The 20,959-nt window shown below is 47.4% G+C and overlaps 1 protein-coding gene across 1 annotated transcript in view; it reads left to right on the forward strand.

Annotated features, from left to right (window-relative positions):
• Positions 1 to 20,648, forward strand: part of st6galnac3 (ST6 (alpha-N-acetyl-neuraminyl-2,3-beta-galactosyl-1,3)-N-acetylgalactosaminide alpha-2,6-sialyltransferase 3) — a gene marked incomplete at its 3' end in the record, with an annotated part of 39,317 nt that extends 18,669 nt beyond the window's left edge. Inside the window, exons 2-5 of the mRNA XM_084457957.1 lie at positions 1,258 to 1,443; positions 5,743 to 6,152; positions 19,686 to 19,793; positions 20,459 to 20,648. Of these exons, the coding sequence (XP_084314083.1) occupies positions 1,258 to 1,443; positions 5,743 to 6,152; positions 19,686 to 19,793; positions 20,459 to 20,648 (894 nt within the window). The remainder of the gene's footprint in view (positions 1 to 1,257; positions 1,444 to 5,742; positions 6,153 to 19,685; positions 19,794 to 20,458) is intronic.
• Between the last annotated feature and the right edge of the window lie 311 nt (positions 20,649 to 20,959).

Consider the following 20,959-nt stretch of genomic DNA (forward strand, 5'->3'; position numbering starts at 1 on the left):
AAAAATCTGATTTATTCACACATTCCTGAATATATTATTTTGCCAGATATATATCAAAACCAAAATATCTCAAAAACAGTGAAAAAGTGTAACCCTCTTGGCACCATTCGGCCTGAGATCAAAGTAGAATCCCATCCTTATCAACGATTGTTTGTAATGGAGCCATGAAATAGGGTGATGTAACATTTGTTGAAACAATTGTTAAAATGTGAGTCGGTTCAGTAAATCTTCCTTTTTTCATCAACCGTCCATGTTTGATGTTCCACCCAGTGGGAGGGCGCGCCTCAACCCCCCCCGGGCGTTTGAAGAGGGAGATCAGAGCGGGTGGGTCGAGCAGTGCTGCTGAGAGACACCCCACCATTCCTCCACCCACTGAATCTTGCCATCAGAAAACTTCAAAGACTCTGAAAAATGGCAACTTTAAAAACCAGGGCATTTCAACACGTAACCGTGTTGAGTGGTGTAACTTCTACCATTGCATTGATGTTGCTGACCAAAGTATAAGGCTTTACCTGGTCTGTGTGGATTAAATGTTTTTCACCACCCTGGGTTTGAGATGCGGTATCATGCAAAAGTTATCTCTCAGCAGACCGATTATACCCCTCCACCTTCTCCCTCTCTCTCTCTCTCTCCCTCTCTCTCTCTCTCTCTCATCGTTTCTGTGCATTGATCTCTTTTTCTATCCGGCCAATAGCATCTCCTGGTGGAGACCTTTGTGCGTCCTCTAGCGCTCATCCATTATTCATCCCTCACTACTCTTTCTGCACACTCGTCAATTCTTCTCCCACCTCCATCATTTCGGTGTTTAGTGGCGGATGAAACAATAGTGCTCTATGTGACTTTATTGGCTGAAACGCTGAAATGGAAAAAACGACGACAGTATTGTATTTGCTCGCGGTGGCCAAGGCCGACTCCTAATCCTGTTGCCCATAAAGAAAATTATGAGAACTTTCAGGTTGTGCTACGTGAGCTGGTTTTGCTCTTTTTGAACTAGGCCTATGCTAATGTAGGCTCAATCAGATTAGAAGTACAGAGAATTGCAAATATGATAGAGATCAATAAGGTTTGAGTTGCTGGGAAGGGATTTTACTTTATTTTATTTATTTTTTTAAGCTCTTTTTCGGTGTATGGCCTTCCTGATTAATTTGAGCATTTTGAAAATGTTCAACGTTAAGATGAGAAGTTGAAGAACTCCTGACTTTTATGGAGTATGCACTGTGCTGATTTGAGCCCGGTCCTCTCCCTCTCTGTCCTCAGAAGAAGTCGGTCATCGCCACCAGTCTGATAGCGGTGGTGTCTCTCTTCGTGGTCGTGGTGAGCTACTCTGAGAAGCCCTACTTCCTGCTGCAGCCGGTCTTCGGCCAGAGCCGCTGGATGTTCTCCAGACCGCCACACAAGACCTTCAGCCCCCACCTGGGCTACGTCAGCATCCCCAAGCAGGAGGTGAGAGAAACACACACGCACACACACACACACACACACACACACACACACACACCATGAACACACCATACACACACACACACACCATGCACACACACACACACACACACACCATGCACACACACACACACACAGGCACACACACGCACACACACACACACACACACACACACACACACACACACACACACACACACACACACAAACACAAATATATTTTCTTTATTCATTATATTCGTTTTCTGTGATGGATTAGACATAGCACTGTTAAATGTATCTGTTGTGTAACCTTTGTAATTTCAAACAACTAAGTTCGTGATCCTGTTCTTTACATCAAACAGCTCTGTTCTGTATATTCCCTGCACAATATATGGAAATTTCAATATCAAAGAAAACGGTTCAATTCCCTGAACATGAAAATGTTAAACCAAATTGCACGTTTCTTGTTTTCGATAGGAGTGGGAATTTGCCTTGAGCTCGTAGATGTTGAAAGCAAATTGTTCACATGGAAGAAACCATATAAGCCTATGTTGCAGTTGCCCATAGGCACACGCGCCACAGAACAGAGCGGTAGATTGAACATTGCTCATAGTGTGTTGTCCCTAGTTGGGTGGCAGCCTATCCAGAGGGGCTTATTGGTTGGCCTCTGTGATGAATAGAGGATGTCTTATTTTCACTGGGCCTGTATTGGTAGATTGATGTGAAGCATCGGCCCCCCGCCTCTGGAGGGTTGAGTGCAACGCCGGCCCAGAGGCAATCATACGTTACAGCGATCCCCATATCTGCACCCTCTTCTGGGCCGGGACGCGCCCGGGCAAGCCTGCCTAAATCACTTTGCTGCCGGTCCCTGTGGATGTTTATGTAAATCATATGAAAGACTGTCGGGAACTGCAGGTGCAGCAGGATCCTCTGTCTCCCTCTACCACTGGGTTTCTCACCGAGGACGACAACAGTACAGAATGGCAACTCCTGTAAATCATTCATGGAAGACGTGGAATGCCATAGGCTTTCAGTCAAGAGTGATGCCCTTGTGTCAGGTGTCATAAGTGATTATGTCCACGTGCGGCGTTGTGCTGCGTTAGCTGTCAACAGTCATTAAGCATGTATTAACACCTTTACCAGACAGCTAGGGGCTGTTATGGACAGTGAGGTGATCTTGCATCACCCACATATGGTTGGGTTTGCCACACAGCGTGTTAGGAGCCGTTCTTGAACCTGTATGGTGTTTCATCAGACCAGGGCTGTGAATTCTCTGCCTCCTTCTTTCAGCGATTTCACTTCCCACTCCACACTTCATTAGAAATGTTATCATTTTTATTCGCAGACTTTTCCAAATACCATACCAGCTAGAAATTGCTTTGGTGGCAATTTTAATGAGAAACTCTCTAGACTGTTTACATTGCCCTTATGGTATTAAGAAAACATTGAAAAATAAAGCGCCTGGCATTTGTGGCATTTGAAAAGTAAGTTTAAATTGCATTTCAGTTCTAATACAGGATACTGTATCTGACATCTCCAACCCTAAAGCACTTAGAATTGATCAGTGCACGGCACCTTTTTCAAAGCTAGGATGAGGGATGTTAAAGGGGAACTCTGCTGTCATAGCAAGTTTAGCTCAAATGTCGCTTTGTCCTCAATGAAACCGATCTGTACACACCAACATTTAACCAATCTCTGTGCAGTAGTAAGCTAGCTCCTTTTTCCTCTGTGTGCCTTCCCTTTATAATGGAGGTCTATGGGCCTCTGCTAAAAAATATGCTAAACATGCATTTTCAAGGCAGGAAGCGCAGGGTGTGAGTGAAATTCTATTATTGTGCGCAGCGCGCGACGTGAATGCTGCATACAGCCACAGGTGCAATCAATCCGCACACGACTTTGAATAATGAACGGAATGCAGCTAGACACCGAGAGGCTGTTTTCATGGTTAACTAACGTTAGGAACACAGACATGTTTCAAGAAATATGGACATTGCAGTATTTTTGGTGGAGTTCAATGGAAATGCTACCTGCCTGATATGCAAGAACAAAGTCGCTGTTCTAAAGGAATATAATGTCAAGAGCTATTCATTACTAAACATGGAGAACAGTGTCATAGGGAGAGAGGAAAAAACGAGCCACACAGCTGAGAGCTAACGTCTCAGTCTTTCAAGATAGAGTGTCTAGCAAGAGAGAGTAGTAGCCTACAAATGTATTCAAGTGTCTGGTAAGAAATGGAAACAAACTTGAACTTTAATAAATGCCAATAGCTACAGATCCAGGGCAGGCTTACAGTAGTGATGCATCTTGCAGCTAAAACAGAATAAAGTACAAATGTAGGCTATTCAAGATAAAATAAAAGTATGGAAAAAAGATTTGCAGCACTAACTGTTAAAATATATTAAAATGAATGGAAACCGGTTTGAATTTGTATGATGAAAATGTTAGTTATGGAATAGTCTTGCAGCATTTAGAGACTGAGTTGTGAGTCTAGTTATGGAAATGAAAAATTAAATTTTCCAAGTAGTTGAATAGTTGAAGTTGACATTGAAGTGGCCCTCCTATGAGTGGACGATACCAGCAGTGGCCCCAAGCCAATTTGAGTTTGAGACCCCTGCACTACACCATACCTTTCGCACTGTATACTTCCGCCGCGGTAAAGCTAGACAATTGTTTACATCCTCCTAGCCATGCCTAACACGTCAACACATGGGGATGGCGATTCATTTCACAAGACGACATTCTACTGAGACCGGTAAGGGGCTTCCTGGCGCTTGCTGCCTTGAAAATGCATGTTTATCATAGTTTTTAGCAGAGGCCCATAGACCTCCATTATAATGGGGGTGCGCGCACAGAGGAAAAAGGAGCTAGCTCACTACTGCACGGATCGGTTAAACGTTGGTGTGTACGGATCCGTTTCATTGAGGACAAAGCGACATTTGAGCTAAACTTGCTATGACAGTGGCGTTCCCCTTTAAAGGATTTTGTGGGTGAATTCTACATATACAGTATGAACAACCTACTAAGTCACCAGTGGCCCAAGGGAACCTTGGCAGCGGAAGGCCACATTAATACACTAACCATCTCTCGTTAAAGAGGCATGTTTCAGGACTTCTAAAGACAGTCAAGGTTAAGAGTACCCCCCAAACGGCACGGATAACGGATGCCTATCCCCGGCGTTAAGCTCGGCTTCATAACCTACTTTCTTTCTTTTTTTAACGCATTGCTTTTAAAGGGAGCAGACATTCTCGGTTATTAGCGAGAGCGAAATTGATGGGATTCATACGACTGCACAGCCTTCCGATGGGGCGTTTGATCCATGGGACCTGCCCGCTCCTGAACGCGCCCGTATATCTCCCAGATTAATTTATATCCAAATGCGTCCGATCAATTTACATCAAAATGAGCGCTAGAACGCCGGGGGAGACGGAGCCTCTCTGGTTCCTGGGAGGGAGGGGGTCAACGCTGCGCGCTCTCACTCAGCCGGGGGTGGCCGCGGAGCGCCGGCCCACCAGGATAATCTATATGTGCCGAGAGGCGTGCGAGATGGAGTTATGAGAGGGGGCTGAGGAGACTAGCTGGCCGCTAATGGGGGCACCGCTGACAGCTCAAGGCCCAAAGTGATGGGCGTCTCCAGTTTCCGCCATCAAGTCAATGAAGGATAGAGCCCAGTCACAAAGGCCTCATATCCAGCCTTGAAAGGGGGCCGTATAATACCCTGGCTCCCGGGAAGTTATGCCCCCCAGAAAGGAACCTTGCGTCAGCTCGGGCTCCCTGTGTCACAACAGCAGATGTGTGTGTGAGTCATGGCTGTGGATATGGTCAACGTCATGACGCAGAATGCACTTACCGTAATGCACAAATGCCATCGATCATCCGGAGTGCATGCATTGTGATAACATGTCTTGCTTAGCTGTCTAGATGACAGCAACCCTCCTCTCCATTTCTCTTCTTCACTTCAATTAATTTTCTTAAGTATGTTTAATCTTATAAAGACACGGCAAGCGTATTAACTTCAATTAAATAAATCTCCCATTTTGTGGTCACAGCACACTGCGCTCTTCAAGACCAAGTCTTTTTGTTGCGCAGTGCTTAGTGTAAAGCAATTAGTGGAGGTTTACCACAAATTCGGACCACCTGGTGAACTCAGAGTGGCCCCATTTCACGATACACGATCAAATATACGATGCCTCGCAACATGGATGTCGGGGTGATGAACACAATGCCAGTGTAACGACGGTGTAGAGGCGATAAATAACGGCGTGCACTCCCTCTGCTCCCCTCCTCCTCCTCCCCCCCTCTCCCCCCCCTCCCCCCCCCCAGCCCCTGAAGCTCCACTGTGACGTGTGCAGCGTCGTGTCCAGCTCGGGCCAGATGCTGGACCAGGCGGCCGGCCCCCAGATCGACCGCTCATCGTGCATCTGGCGGATGAACAACGCGCCGACGCGCGGCTTCGAGCGCGACGTGGGCCGCCGGACCACCCTGAGGGTGGTGTCCCACACCAGCGTGCCGCTGCTCCTCCAGAGGCCGCAGCACTTCTTCGGGCAGGACAACGACACGCTGTACGTGGTGTGGGGCCCGCTGAGGAACATGCGCACGGACGGCAAGGGCGTGGTTTACAACATGCTGCGCCAGGCGGCCGACGACTACCCCCGCGCGCGCATCTACGTCACCACGGAGGACCGCATGAACTACTGCGACACGGTCTTCAAGAAGGAGACCGGGAAAGACAGGTGAGCGAAACACCGCGTTCTTAACGCCGCGTCCGGCGGTAGGGCTGGTACGGCCTGGCGTCTCGGATAGGCAAGGCAAGTTTATTTGTGTAGCACATTTCAGCAGCAAGGCAATTCAAAGTGCTTTACTTACATGAGACATTAAAAGCATAGACAAAGTGCAAGAAACACATAAAAGGTCATATAAAACGAAATGCAAAAAATTGACATTTAAAACAAAGTACAGGAAAAACAAAACACAGGAATAAAAGTTATAGTGCAGTGTATGAATGAATAATTATTTGATTTAATAAAAAAGCAGCGGTGAAAAGAAAAGTCTTCGGTCTTGATTTAAAAGAACTGAGAGTTGCAGCAGACCTGCAGTTTTCTGGAAGTTTGTTCCAGATATGTGGAGTATAAAAACTGAACACTGCTTCTCCATGTTTTGTTTTAACTCTGGGGACAGAAAGCAGGCCTGTGCCAGATGACCTGAGGGGTCTGGATGGTTCATAACGTAGCAGCAGATCAGAAATATATTTTGGCCCTAAACCATTCAGTGCTTTATAAACCAACAGCGGCATTTTAAAGTAAATTCTTTGACAGACAGGACGCCAGTCCTCAGAACTGGAGTGATGTGATCCACTTTCTTAGTCTTAGTGAGGACTCGACTCGATAGGTCGATAATCGTCCTGATGAGTGAGCGCCGGCGAGGTGTGCCGAATTAATCGCTTGTGTTCCGTTATGCCCCCATACAGATGTTCGCTCCTAGGCAGAGCAGCTGTCTGTAGAGTGGACAGCCAGTTAGTGTGCATCGACCTGGCTCACCTTATTGATATTGCGTTTCTTTGCTCCAGTGCACACACGCCTTCACTGACCCTTTCTTCCCTCTGGAAGTAATTTACTTAACAGCCCCTGCGGACTCTCGCGTGGTACCGGAGGCCATTTTGAACAAGTGTTTTTGATGAGACCCTTTAGACGTACTCATCTAGATAGAATCAGCCAAACACCAGCGTCAGGGAAATCAGGTTAATGAAGTTAGATGCTACTGGCAGTCTTTGTAGCTTAATTCAGAACTCCAGTGACAGTATCTTGGCTCACACTATGATTGCACATGAAAAGCCGGATAATAGTTTTTAGTTGATCATTATGTCATTATGGATGAGTCACAAACGTCGGTGTGTCGCTTAGCGTGAGATCTTCACAACCCAAACAGGGAGAAACAGAGCGAGCAGCCCAGAGACGCATCCCGCCTGCCCAGGGCTAATCGTTTAGTACTGGAAGATAATCCTCGTCTGTGGGCCCAGGGGGAGGAGCCCAGGGGGAGGGGTCCAGGGGGAGGGGCCCAGGGGGAGGTTTACAACAGTGAGAACCCCATACCAGACCGTCCATTGTTTAGAGTGAGCCAGGCTGTATCAGACTAACGCTGGCGTTCACCATCACGGTGCTCTGCGCCTCGGATATTCCCACATGTAATTAAGAGCGGCCCTGGCTTCTGGAGAGGATTCCGGTGTGCAGCACCGGGCTTCGGTTCCACCGTGGTGTTCTTATGCACGGAACGGCCGTCGACGGAACACGGAGGCTTTGTGCGAAGCTAGCAAACTCGGGGATGCTTGTGATGTCTCATGTGGTCTCGCTGCTGATAGGTGTGAATACCCAGCTTGATCAAGAACACAGAGAGAAGTTTTCCCAGATGTGTGTGTGTGTGTGTGTGTGTGTGTGTGTGTGTGTGTGTGTGTGTGCGTGTGTGTCTGTATGTGTGTGTATGTGTGTGTCTGTGTGTGTGTGTGTGTGTGTGTGTGTGTGTGTATGTGTGTGTGTGTGTGTGTTAACAGCTTTGACATAATTAGAGATGAGAGAACCAGTCTGCCGCTATCTGTCTCAATCATTTTGCAGACACCATCTACAGAGGATTACCATATTCAAGAGGAATGATAGCATCAGAACCAGAAATAGTCTGATTGGAGGAAAAAATAATACCACAGTTCAGGATCCCTGAGTCATTTTCCCACCACTTGGGCCCCAGCCTGTCCCCTAAGAAGAATTTCAAATTCAGATTCAAACGGCTTGGCTGGCTGGTTGGTTGGTTGGTTGACTGGCTGGCTGGTTGGTTGATTGGTTGGTTGGTTGGTTGGTTGGCTGGTTGGTTGGTTGGTTGGCTGGTTGGCTGGTTGGTTGGTTGGTTGGCTGGTTGGTTGGTTGGCTGGTTGGTTGGCTGGTTGGTTGGTTGACTGGCTGGCTGGCTGGTTGGTTGATTGGTTGGTTGGTTGGTTGGTTGGCTGGTTGGTTGGTTGGTTGGTTGGCTGGCTGGTTGGTTGGTTGGCTGGCTGGCTACAAGAAGGACCGCCAGTGGCGTGCACAGACATTTTGGGGGGCAGGTGCTCAGTGAAAAATGAGGGCATCTTGCGCGGCGAGATGTTGACGGGGGGTTGCTGACAGATAATTTAAGTATTTTGCTTGTTGCGCGAGTTGTTGGGGGGGGCTCACAGAGATTTTGTATTGTCGCGTGAGTTGTTGGGGGGGGGGGGGGGGGTGTGCTTTTGCCCTGTTCGATTCGTTCGATCCACCCCTGGCTACGGGCCTGTAGAATGTAGGGGTTGCTCATTTCTCCGCGTGAGAATTGTGAAGTGTGAGCGTGAGAAGAGGCTGAAACGCGTGTGTCTTGCCAGCCCTAAGGTTACTACATAATACTAAATATTCAGCTTAAGTATACTGATAGCTTAAGCTTCACATGCTGTACCAACAACAAATTCTACCGACATTGGTTGTGTGGTGGTCATCATTACGTTAAGTCCATTAATTGATTATGACTAGCTAGCTTGTTACGCAGGTGGGCAGTCGGCTAATTTAGGCTCAGCTGTTTGGCGCTGTATCAGACTTACTTCACAACAGAGACAAATAAATGCAAGTTATAGTTTGGCAACTGAGGCTTAGGGGGCAAACAATACACTTGTTTGGTTTATGTGTTACCTGGCTGGTTAGCTGTCATCACTCGGGCACTCTGGATGAGGAAAGGGCAGGGAGGAGATGTGCTGTGTGTAGTGCTGCTGCAGCGCGCCTCCGTTTGTGTCCGCTTTTCGTGTTTACCGTTGACAAAGGAAGAGAGGGAGGGGAGGGGCACGGCTGTGCCGCGGGCACGTGCGTGTGTGTGTGGGGGGGGTCTGGAAAAATTACAACGCATTTTGGGGCATTATTATTACACGCTTTTAATCGAGAATTGATCGATGTCACCATGGGCCACATACAGTAGGCCTACACTGTAAAAAATAAAAAAATAAAAAGTATCTTTCAAAAGGGCACTTGCCTTGTCCAGAGGGCAAAGGGCAGGTGCTCTAGCACCACCTCGTCTATTTGTGCACGTCCCTGAGGGCCGCCATTTCTTGAGCTTGACTGTTAAGGGAAAGGAAGAAATGGTGTTCTTACTGTATGACGCGCCGCCCACTCGCTCTTCACTATTCCCTAAACGTCCCTGACTGCTACTTTAACGCGCCATTCGGTACTCTAGCCCCACAATAGCAAACCGTGTCTGGAGCCGGGAGCAGGCTGGACCCCTGCTGTTATCAGACCTGCGGTCACACCTGCTGGGGCTCACCTGTCCCACCAGATCTCCACCGGTCGGTTCATCACGGTGCCTCACGCAGGCTGGGACAGAACATGTGAATCACTCTGTCACTTTACAACACTACCACCTGGGCTTCCACGGCCTGGGTCTGTGCTCACTCACTCATCTCTTTATTTGTGTGTTTGTGTGTGTGTGCAGACTAAGCAGACTAAATACACACGTGTGCGCGCGTGCGTGCGTATTTATGAAACCTTGCACGTGTTTTTTACTGCCTGTTTTCCAGAACATTTCCAGTGTATTATTCAACATGTCAAGCCTCCATGTTTTCCCAAAACAGAGTGACAGAAACTACTTAAATACATGCATCAACAGTAATCTGTCAAAATAAATCACTCACTCTTTCTGTAGACACACAATGCTTTATCCAAAGAAAAGGGGGTTTTGATGGAGTGTTTTTAATCTATGTTCAAAGCAACAAATGCGATTGTGCACCATAATAACCTAAGCGTCTGGTTTATGAGTGTATATCCCTGTCAGAAATCCCCAACCCGCTAATGGTTTAAGATAATAGAGGACTTTTGTGTCACAAAATGTTCTATGCACTGACTGAACTCTGGCTTGATCACATTTCCGTCACTTAAAAAGGTTCACTTATTTGCTCATAAGACAGATCAGGTTCTAGAATGCGGGGTCTTCTGTTTTCAGAATACTGTACATACAGTACAGGATAGCCGGGGCATTCTATCTGTATATGTCTTGTATATGTTTATGTCTTGTTGGTGTTATTATTTTTCGCGTTGTGTTTGTGTGTTATGTGTGTTGACAATACAGCTGATTGAATCTCTGTAGCCTGGTGCTGGCTTGGATGATTGAGGGTACATTGGAAAAAAAAAAAAAAACGTGCCCTCACAAGAGAATCCCACATAACTGTAATTTCATGCTTATCATGCCACGCCAGCAGAGGGAACAGAGAGATTGTGTTTCTCACAACATGAAGAAAATGGAGAAAGAACACATTGTATCTAATATAGGCTATACATAGATGTGGTATATGAGCAATACAAAGAGGGCTTTTAATCAAAACTGCAGCACATCGCATGAGAATATTTTCATCTTGCTGTGTTTTCCATAACGTGTTATTATCTGATTTAATGACGCTATTAAAGGAAGTTGTTAGCAAAGAGAAGAAAATACACATAAAGTAAGCAGAAACCGCACACTCAGGTCTAGATGCAAAAACAGGTTTCTTGGACGTTTCAGCCGTAGCCATGGCGCCACCGTTTCGATGGAGATGGAGCCTAATGGGAGTGTGAAAATACATCTGAGCATTCAGAAAACTAACAAAGGAGACAAACCAAAGGGCGAAAAACTCATCACCTTTCCCTCTCTCTAAGGAGACATTAAAAACGCATCTTAGCCCTCATTCCATTCTCTGCGTTCTTACAATGACCCCATCTGAGAAAGAACTGAGGGGCCCACTGAGAGGGAGCAGAGAGAGGGGGCCGTCAGTGGGCAACGACAAGAGGCGCGTCTTCATTCAAGTCCATTAGCGTTATGGCACCAACAAATATAATGAGACTATTACAGTATGGTGCTGGAGCTCCTATTAACAGGCAGCCACGCCGTGATGTTCTAGAGAACCTTTTGCCCTCTACGGCGGCTTGCCCCCCCCCCCCCCTCCTCCCCGTAGCTGTGTGAGCGTGACCCTCCTGCAGTTGGGGGGGGGGGAGCAGATCCACTCCTGTAGGGGTCACAGTGAAGGCGTAACAGCTGAGAGCGAGCCCAGGTAGACGTGGTGGAGGCTCGCCCGGAGCTGCAGAGCTAGTAAATGCATTTTACGCTCTGCTTCACCGTGTCCAATTGCATCAGGTCGGCTGGCCGCGGTGTTTAAACGCACACCCCACACCTGCATCTCTGGTCATGTAACGACCCAAAATGTGATTATCCCTAACAAGATCAACTGCCTGTCTGGCTTCAAAAGCAGACTAAATACACACACTGGTATTTTTATCCCAGGTTGACTATATAGCCCAGATACAGTGTGAACAATCATGTTTCAAAACATGCTAAGTATTTTCAATGAAGAGAAAATAAAAAATCACATAAAAACTAAACTTCAGGGCATATGTTTAACAGGGGTATGGCATATGCTTACTCTTGCTCTCCTTCTCTCTCTCCTCTCTCTCTCTCTCTCTTTCTCTCTCTCTCTCTCTCTCTCTCTCTCTCTCTCTCTCCCACCAAGTCGGTGTTTGACATTTAAAAAGCAGCAAGTGCTGAATTTTAAGCCTCCCTTTGGGTCAGACTAACCTGACCCTCTGAGCAACATTCTAACTCACACACGGACTTGTATCTGTAATATAATGTGTCGAACTAAATAACTTCTGCATTTAACGAGGTCTTTTAACCTGTACTGACAGACATTCATACTAGTCGGACATCATTCTACATGCATTACAAGTATGGAAATATAATTTGATAGCCGATCATCCTCAGTAAGATTGAAGTGTATTTGGCCAAACAGGACACAGACAGATCTCATGTCTGTGTTGGTAGATGTGAAGAGAGTGTCATTATTCCAATACAGCGTAACCCCCTTGTTTATAATGCACTCTGTCAGAGATGTATGCGCTGCTGTCAGTTGAAGAAAGCTACGTTAAATAGGAATCGGTATTGATTTTGGCAGCCAAATTAAAATCTGCTTGTAAAATTGTCAAGCCGCCATCTCACAATCCATGAATGGCATTGTGTGCCACATTCAGAGTTCTAGTTCACCAGCAACAAGGAAATAATGAATTTGCTCAACATACCTCAGCTGTTTTAGAATCAGAAGTGGGTTACATTGCTTTGTGTTCGGTGTGATTTTACATGCATTGAAATACCAATCATAGTAATCTAAATGAGAGGCTTCTGATGTCTTCGCTGCACCTGACTCCTGTGTGAAATTGAATGTTTTCTTTCCTGGACAGCTTTCAACACAGCCTCAGTGTTTTCAAACGGGCCGAGTAGTGTCCATGCTTCACAGTTGCGTTACGTCACAGTTGCATCTTTAGCATTTTGAGTGGCGCAGTGTCTACACCTGTCAAGGTTGAGCAAAGTTTGGTTGCAATTTGCAAATGCAAAAGCGTACTAACCCAGGTAGTTGGGTCCTCCGTCCCCAGAGGGACACTTTCTGGCCCATTACTGTTTCGCCCAGATTAGTTTTGCTCTCGACTGACATGAATCTCGCTGCTTTAAGAAGAGACCTAGTGAGGCTTGAGTATAATCAAGAGTGATGTCTTTGGTTTATGGGCATTGTCATTCTATCAGAGATTACTCCCTGGAGTTCATCTCTCAGCAAAGCCAGAGGAAAGGATTTTGCTTAAATTATTCAACACTCCAACTGGGATTCATCGATTATTCAGCTTTTAAGTCAATAGTAGTACCAGGCGTAATTCTGGATGTAAGGTCTTTGTCTTTATTCTCCCCATCCCCGGAGAATTCTATCCGTCTGTGCTTTTGTAATGGAGGTTTAATATTCCAGGGACCTCTGGGAAGTCATTCCACTGGAATATTGAGTTGGCCCCTGTGAGCTCATGTCACATTGTCTATTTGTTATTTTCCATTGAACTGCAGCTTTACACACTGGTAGGAAAATGAACACAACACGTTAATGTTCATTTCGTGAGAAAACATTTGAATTGGCTAATTGTGTGCCTCTACAGCATAATAGATGCTTTTAGCACTACAGTATAAAAGGTAAAAAGTGTACTTTATGAACACGGTGAGCTGTTAACATCCAGATACCCTGTTTAGTCATCAACCAACCAACCATGGGCCTGGAGGCAGCCCACACTGTTGTTGACATCTATTAGCTGTTTATAAGTGGACCACAGCGTGGCCCACACATGTCGAGAGAGAGACAACAGAGAGATGGTAGGAATATAGAAAATCACATTAACATGCTGACGCTGTTATTTCAGCTTTGAACTACTATTATTCAGAATAGTTATTTGGATTTTTATTATCTGTCTGATTAAAAATCATTAAAAATCATTATAGTGTAAACAAAGCAGAATGATAATGTTGGAAGATTGATATAGCTGACCGATGATGAACTCAATTAAATGAATGAATGGGTGTTACTGCGGAGACCAATAAGACACATCGTTTTTATCCTTTGCTTAATAGTTCCCTTCTGCAGAGGAGCAAAGCTGCAGAAGAGATTGTCTTTTTGTTTTTATTCTTTCGCAGTGAAACCGGAATACTATCTTGGGTTGAAGTACTCTTTAATACCAGTGGCCATTGTTTTCCATTCCCCCCCTAAACCGGACTGGATAGTTAGATACCTAGATCCCCTCCCTACTTCAGAAGCTGGTTCCTCTGAGTCCAAAGCTCGCTCCACCAGCATGCCGCTACGTGATGATCGAGCAAAAAAACGTCTCTGTTGGTGGCGGCCATAGGAGTGTTAGATGTAGGCTCCACTCTCCCCAGAGAGAATGATTTAAGTCCTCTGAGCCAGCTAGATAGGGATCAGTATAGACGCCCTGGACCCCTCACAGTGAATTTGACGCATGGCGTTACTCTCGCCAGGATGAAGTGCCACACAGATACAAGCCGTACAGCAGGGGGATGAAGGGAAACTGTTTTTCTGGCTCTCCCGTTTTTGGCGCCATCTGCTTCGGCATTTTGGATGTTCTTTTTGTAAATACCAGGTGGGAACACGCGCTTGGATCTCGTTCAACATCGGGAGTGCGGCGCGAGGCTCAGCTTGTGCTGGATCCCGTCTGCTGATGGACGTCCTCCGGGGGGGGATGAGGGGGGACGAAGCAGAGACGTGACCGAGCGCGAGGGACGCAGTTCTCTCGCCAAGAACAGACAGGCCCTGTTGGTTCGACACAAACATTCAAAGAATGCATGGGGTTAGAACAGAGGCATCGGCTGTGTCTCCCCTGCAGAATGAGCTCATCCTCGCTAGTCACGAACCGCCTAATCCTCGTTCCGAGCAAATGAACAGTGCTGTGTGTGAAACTGTGCAGAAATGTGTCTCAGCGCAGAGCAGCGCATGGCATCGATAACAAGAACAGACTCCAGGTCCACACGTAAACCACACAGTTGCTAGGCTCTGCTGTGCTGCAAATACCCACCTCCCCTGTCGGCGCTTCACGAAGAGCCCCTGCTAAATATGGCCCCCCTCCCCTAGTCACAGTCTGAGAATGGTGCATTGTGGGACATTGAAAGACCGGCGGGTTCTGCCGGCGCTTGACCGTAGAGCACGGAACGTCGGAGCAGCTGGACCTGCTGGGCCTCCGTCTCTCTCTCTCTCTCTCTACGACCCTCTCCTCTCCTCCTCGTCCTCTGGACCGTGTCAACATGCTTCAGGAGGACAACGAGACCATTAACCTGAGGGAGGGAGAGAGACAGAGAGAGAGAGAGAGAGGGGAAGTGGAAGCGCATGGGTAGGGGGTGAGAAACAGCGAACAATGAGAAAGGAGGGGCAGGGAGGTGTGTGAGAGAGAGAGAGAGAGAGAGAGAGAGAGAGAGAGAGAGGGAGAGAGAGATGAAGTGGGCCAGATGAGAGAAGCAGTGGACGGGGGAGAGATAGATCAAGAGTCAACAGAAGGAGAGAGAAAGAGAGAGAGAGAGAGAGACAGTAGAAATGGAAAAACCATTGGAGAGTAGTTTTTCTGCTGACCTGGCAAAATCCACACGAAAGATGGGTTGAAGCGAGTTCTCTATGACTCAAGGCGGCTACTGTATGTATGGGATGACATCCACTCTGTTATTAATAGCGCATGGTCAAGTGATGGTCAACATGAGCCACAAGCAGCACAAGTAAATGGTAAATGGACGGCACTTATATAGCCTAGCGCTTTTATCCAAAGCGCTTTACAATGAAGGCCACTCATTCACCCATTCACACACACATACACACACCAATGGCGGCAGCGGCCATGCAAGGTGCTAGCCTGTTCGTTAGGAGCAATTTGGGGTTCAGTGTCTTGCCCAAGGACACTTCGACATGTCATCAGGAGGAGCCGGGATTCGAACCGTGGACCCTACCTCCTGAGCTACAGCCGACCTTGGTAGCCTTTTCAGCGTTGCAGGTTTGCGGGGGTCATTGCAGATGACCTTATGGACCCAGGGAGAGTAGTGGTTACCTTTGCAATAACTAATGTGGATCCAAATAAACAAATACACTTGTCATCCGCAGGGGAAACTTGAGAAATGGTCCAGAAAGCAATACGCACCTCAATTGCACCTCTCCATCATTAGAATAAGTGTGTGCACCCGCTGACAAAATAATTTTGTTGTTTTGTCCCAAGGGCTCGTGCTTCAGAGATATGGAAAAAATTATATGTTTGTCTTCGCCCCCATGGACAGAGGCAGCAGCATCTCTTCTTCTTGTATAACGTAATCAATTAACTAGCGCATCGGCCATTCGTGTCAGCCCGGAGCCATTGCTTATAGTGGGATACAAAGCTCAGAGAAGGAGTGTGTGTGGGGGTGGAGGTGGGGGTGGGGGGAGGGGGGTGGGAGGGGGAGGCTGTCGTTCACATTTGGTCTAAGACTGACGCGTCGCTTTCAAAGCATTGCATCTGCTGGCGAGGCCATCATTAAAAGGGCATTGTGTTTCCTCCGACACCGAGGCAGAGGCTCACAATACCTTCAGAGGCTCCGGCTGAGTGGCAATTTCTCCCAGCCGTGAGACCCGGCGCCCTTCCTCCCACGGAGCGAGACACCGGGCCGGCTCTGATGAAAGGAGTCTGATAACTCTTCACCATGTCGACATTTTTTTCTCCTTCCAATGGAGGATGGATGACCAGGTCTGCAGACCCAAGGTTCCGGTGGCGCTCTCCTGACTGGACCGCGCCGAGCAGGAGAGGCCGTATAAACAGCTATTAACATTGATCTATCACCGTGCCATTTCCCCCCGACTTGATGAGGCCACATCTTACCGTAACATTAAATTAAAACTCCGCCAAAGCCTTCCACCGCTGAAGCGTAATGAATTCTCCTCGCCTCCCGATTGGCAATTGGCTCGCTGGGTCGTAACATGTCTCACAACGGAATAGTTTTGACCGATGTCGCGTGCCGTTTCAAGTCGGAGCCTGACGCAGGTCAGGCTTGAACCGCAAAGAGTGCGGTTCAAGCACTAGGCTACTGTACGACTTCCCTCCCATTCATGTTCGTATCTTCTCCCTGTGAATGCCAGGTGTTGCGCTATAGAGTTTTTGGAGCCAAGTAGAGGAGAATTTCTCTATGGAGGCTCCCTCCTCCCTCGCGCGCAGCCTTTGGGCCTGCCAGGGACAGCGTGCAGACTTAGTGGATTACTTACTTCGGTCCAGTGTGCCGGGCAACATTTCTCAACCAGCTTTCATTTCCCAGTGCCGTTAGCGTAGACGCTCGCTAGCGTGCCAGGCTCAATCACTCTCAAGCCTCTCTTGTCTTCTCAGGTTCACACCAGAGAAGAGAGAGAGTGAGGGGGGATTTTCAGGGCCTGTTTTATTTAAAGTGTCTCTAGACTTTAGTTTGTGCTGATTTGTAGCCCAATATTCATCGTGTTTGGGCTATTTATTTCAACTGCTGGAGGAGACAATAGTTCAACTGTCAGCCATGAGATAGCCTAGCTCATGGACCTTTGGTCACTATCTCAAACGCATGTCATATAATTCTCTGCTCTAGCAAAATGAAACACATTGTATTCTGTCAAACATGGAGCATTCTATTTAAGTAAGTGAGTAAAACTTTATTTATATAGCACTTTTCACAGCACAGAGTCACAAAGTGCTTCACATAGGTAAAATAGATCAATTAGTCCCAAAATACACAATCACAACATGGAATAATATACAAAAGAAACAACAGAAGCAACAGTCATTTACGGCTATCCAAAAGCCTGCTTGAACAGGTCTTTAGCAGTCATCGTCATTTTATGAAATTATGACGTCACTTCTGACTAGCCTATAAAAGGCACACCTGTATGTGACTGCAAGCCAACCTGACGAAGCCTTTGTGCCAAACGCGTTGTTCGCATTTTGTCTACTATTAAAGCAGCAAAAACCACCCCACGTAGTCACACTGGATCCTTTCATCTGTTTGATACTGTTATTCCTGCTCCAGTAGCAGTGGATGAACTGAGCATATACGACTGTGCACGAGGCAACTTTTTCGAATTAGGTCTTTAGCTGTCTTTAGCTGTCCCTTAAAAATGTCCACAGAGGGAGAGACTGTGGGAGCGCATTCCAGAGTTTGGGACCCACAGATTCAACGGCTCTGTCAGCTTTGGTTTTCATCCTGGTCCGGGGCGCATCCAGAAGGCCCTGGTCAGAGGACCTCAGTGACCGGCTGCTGACATAAGTGTGGAGAAGATCACATATCTATGCAGGCGCTTGACGATGTAAGGTTCTATAAGTGAGCACAAAGACTTTAAAGTGAATCCTGAAAGGTACAGGAAGCCATTGCAGGGAGGCCAGGATGGGTGTGATATGGCAGGACTTTCTTGACCTGGTTAACATCCTAGCAGCAGCATTTTGGACCAGTTGGAGACGGTCTAAAGACGATTTGCTGAGGCAGGTAAAAACGGAATTACCGTAAACCAGCCGGGATGATATAAAAGCATGGACAGTCATTTCTAACTCTGCAAGTGACACAATATACCTTCATTTGATTATATTTCTACGGTGGAAAAAGCAGGTAAGGGATTTTATGTGCCCAAAGTAGCTGCAGATATTATAATCAGATCAAATCAGATTGTGCCTTAAGTGTCTCAGTGCACTTTACAGAGGTGGGGGTTTAGAACCAAGCAGGCAAACTGATTCAAAATAGAAAACAAACATATAAACCATACATGTCTCTGAGAGGGAGGGGGAGAGGGGGGGCGGGGGGGGGGGGGGGGGGGGAGAGGTCTCTTTTATGTCCTCCCACTGCTCCTTGGGAACCATCTCTACAGAGGGGCAGTATACAATTGTACTCATGAAGTTCCCAAATTATGAGTTTCATATTATACACATTTATTAAGGATCTTGTACTGTATGTGGTAGTAAAATGTATCTATATCTTTTCCATAAGGGAAGGAAGAAGAGAGAGCGATACTGAGTACAGTGAATCAGCCTCATCCAGTCATCACACCGCTGTTTGACCCATTGACCCATCGATCCAATTCATCGTATGCAAAGTAAACGTGTTGTTGACCTTGAGAGAAGGAGCGTGTGAATCTGACACCCAAGCAACCTCTGCTGAACATCTCGTGTTTGGAACATGTGATTCAGTAGGTCAGCAGATCCCTTGAACATCTATATTTACAGTAAAAAAATAATAATATTAATAATAATTTAAAAAAGAGAGAGAAATAAAAGATAGATGTTGGTTCACTTCAGGCTGTGTGTTTCGGCTCAAGGAAATGTGGCGATGTCAGCCCTGTGTGATGCTGTTTGTGCTTTCCGAGGCTCTGTGTGTGTGTGTGTGTGTGTGTGTGTGTGTGTGTGTGTGTGTGTGTGTGTGTGTGTGTGTGTGTGTGTGTGTGTGTGTGTGTGTGTGTGTGTGTGTGTGTGCGTGCGTGCGTGCGTGTGTGTGAAGTCACTACTGGGCCGGGCTGTCAGGAGTGGCAGCTCACTAATGAATAATGCAGAGTAGTAGTGATGTGCTGACAGCCCAGACAGCAGAGGGCTGCTAAGCTGTGTACAGCTGATAATGTGCCGTTTCCCTCCTGTGCTGCTCCAACCCGTCATCGCTACAAATTGCATTTCTGGTTATATCACCCCCATGCAATTTTTGTGTGTGTGTGTGTGTGTGTGTGTGTGTGAGTGAGTGTGTGCACATGTGACTGAAGTATATGAAGTGAATCATTATAAATCAAGCATATATGACCTTTGCAATTGACGTCCTTTGCACAATTAATGCCTTGCTATGCTGTGCAAACAAAGTCTTATGAAATGTGTGTGTGTGTGTGCGTGTGTGTGTGTGTGTGTGTGTGTGTGTGTGTGTGTGTGTGTGTGTGTGTGTGTGTGTGTGTACAGGATACAGTCAGGATCCTACCTTAGCACCGGCTGGTTCACCCTCATCCTGGCAATGGACATGTGCAAAGAGATCCATGTCTACGGTATGATCAACGACACCTACTGCAAGTAAGGCCCTCTCTCTCCCCCTCTCTCTCTCTCTCTCTCTCTCTCTCTCTCTCTGTCTCTCTCTCTCTCTTTCACACACACACACACACACACACACTGCAGAAGCGAACCGCACTGTCAAAATTACATTCAGCAGCCATTCCACTGCTCTAGCCATACTCTCCGCTATGGAAAGGTAATACCGATGACACAGTCGGAATTTAATGGCTGAATTTCTATGCAGAAATCCGTATTCCTGTCTCCCCGAGCGCTGAATAGCATTATGTCCTCCTACTTAGAAAGCGCCGCAGGCGGCCGGCTGGCTCTTGTGCTCTTGTGCTTCTGCACGCTGCCAGACTGCAGCACCGTATCTCTCAAAAGTTAGATTTCCGCCTGGTCCAGAATGCTTTGCCTCTGCTGGGTGTGATTACTGTTTGGCTGAGGGGGGAGGGGGGGGGGGGCGGTGACAAACATGTTGTTGTTGTTGTGCTCTCTGAAGGATAGAAGGTAACTTTATTCCTCTCTCTCTCTCTCTCTCTCTCTCTCTCTCTCTCTGCCTGTGGCTCATTTCTCTTACTCTCCTCTACTTGTCTCTCTCTCTCTCTCTCTCTGCCTGTGTCTCATTTCTCTTACTCTCCTCTGCGTGTCTCTCTCTCTCTCCGTCTCGCCCTCCTCTGTGCGTTCAGGACGGAGGGCTACAGGAAGGTGCCCTACCACTACTACGAGGCGGGCAGCAGGGACGAGTGCGCCGAGTACCTCCTGCACGAGAGCGCCCCCTACGGAGGCCACCGCTTCATCACGGAGAAGGCCGTGTTCGCCAAGTGGGCCAAAACGCACGCCATCAAGTTTTACAACCCTCCCTGGCAGCTGTCGTGACCCCGCCCCCCCCCGAGACGCAGCGAAATGGTTGCTCCGGACGTCACCAGGGCATCGCCTGGCGACCAGGTGCTGTCAGACGGCAAGCTGGTTTAACCCCCCCCCCTTCTAAAGTGTACATATGTCCAGAAACAAAAACTTCTGTAAGTGCATAAATTGCATCCAAAATCGTCCAAAATCCCACCCAGATCCCGTCCGTGAATCCCGTCCGTCCACCGAGCCTAGCGCTGCGGGCTGGGGGGGGGGGGGGGGGGGGGGGGTCACAGGGGTCGGAGCCTCTGTCCCGCTCTACAAGGTTCTTGTCTGGTCTA

Source organism: Borostomias antarcticus, assembly GCF_949987555.1.
Source record: "Borostomias antarcticus genome assembly, chromosome: 24".
Taxonomy (NCBI): Eukaryota; Metazoa; Chordata; class Actinopteri; order Stomiiformes; family Stomiidae; genus Borostomias; species Borostomias antarcticus.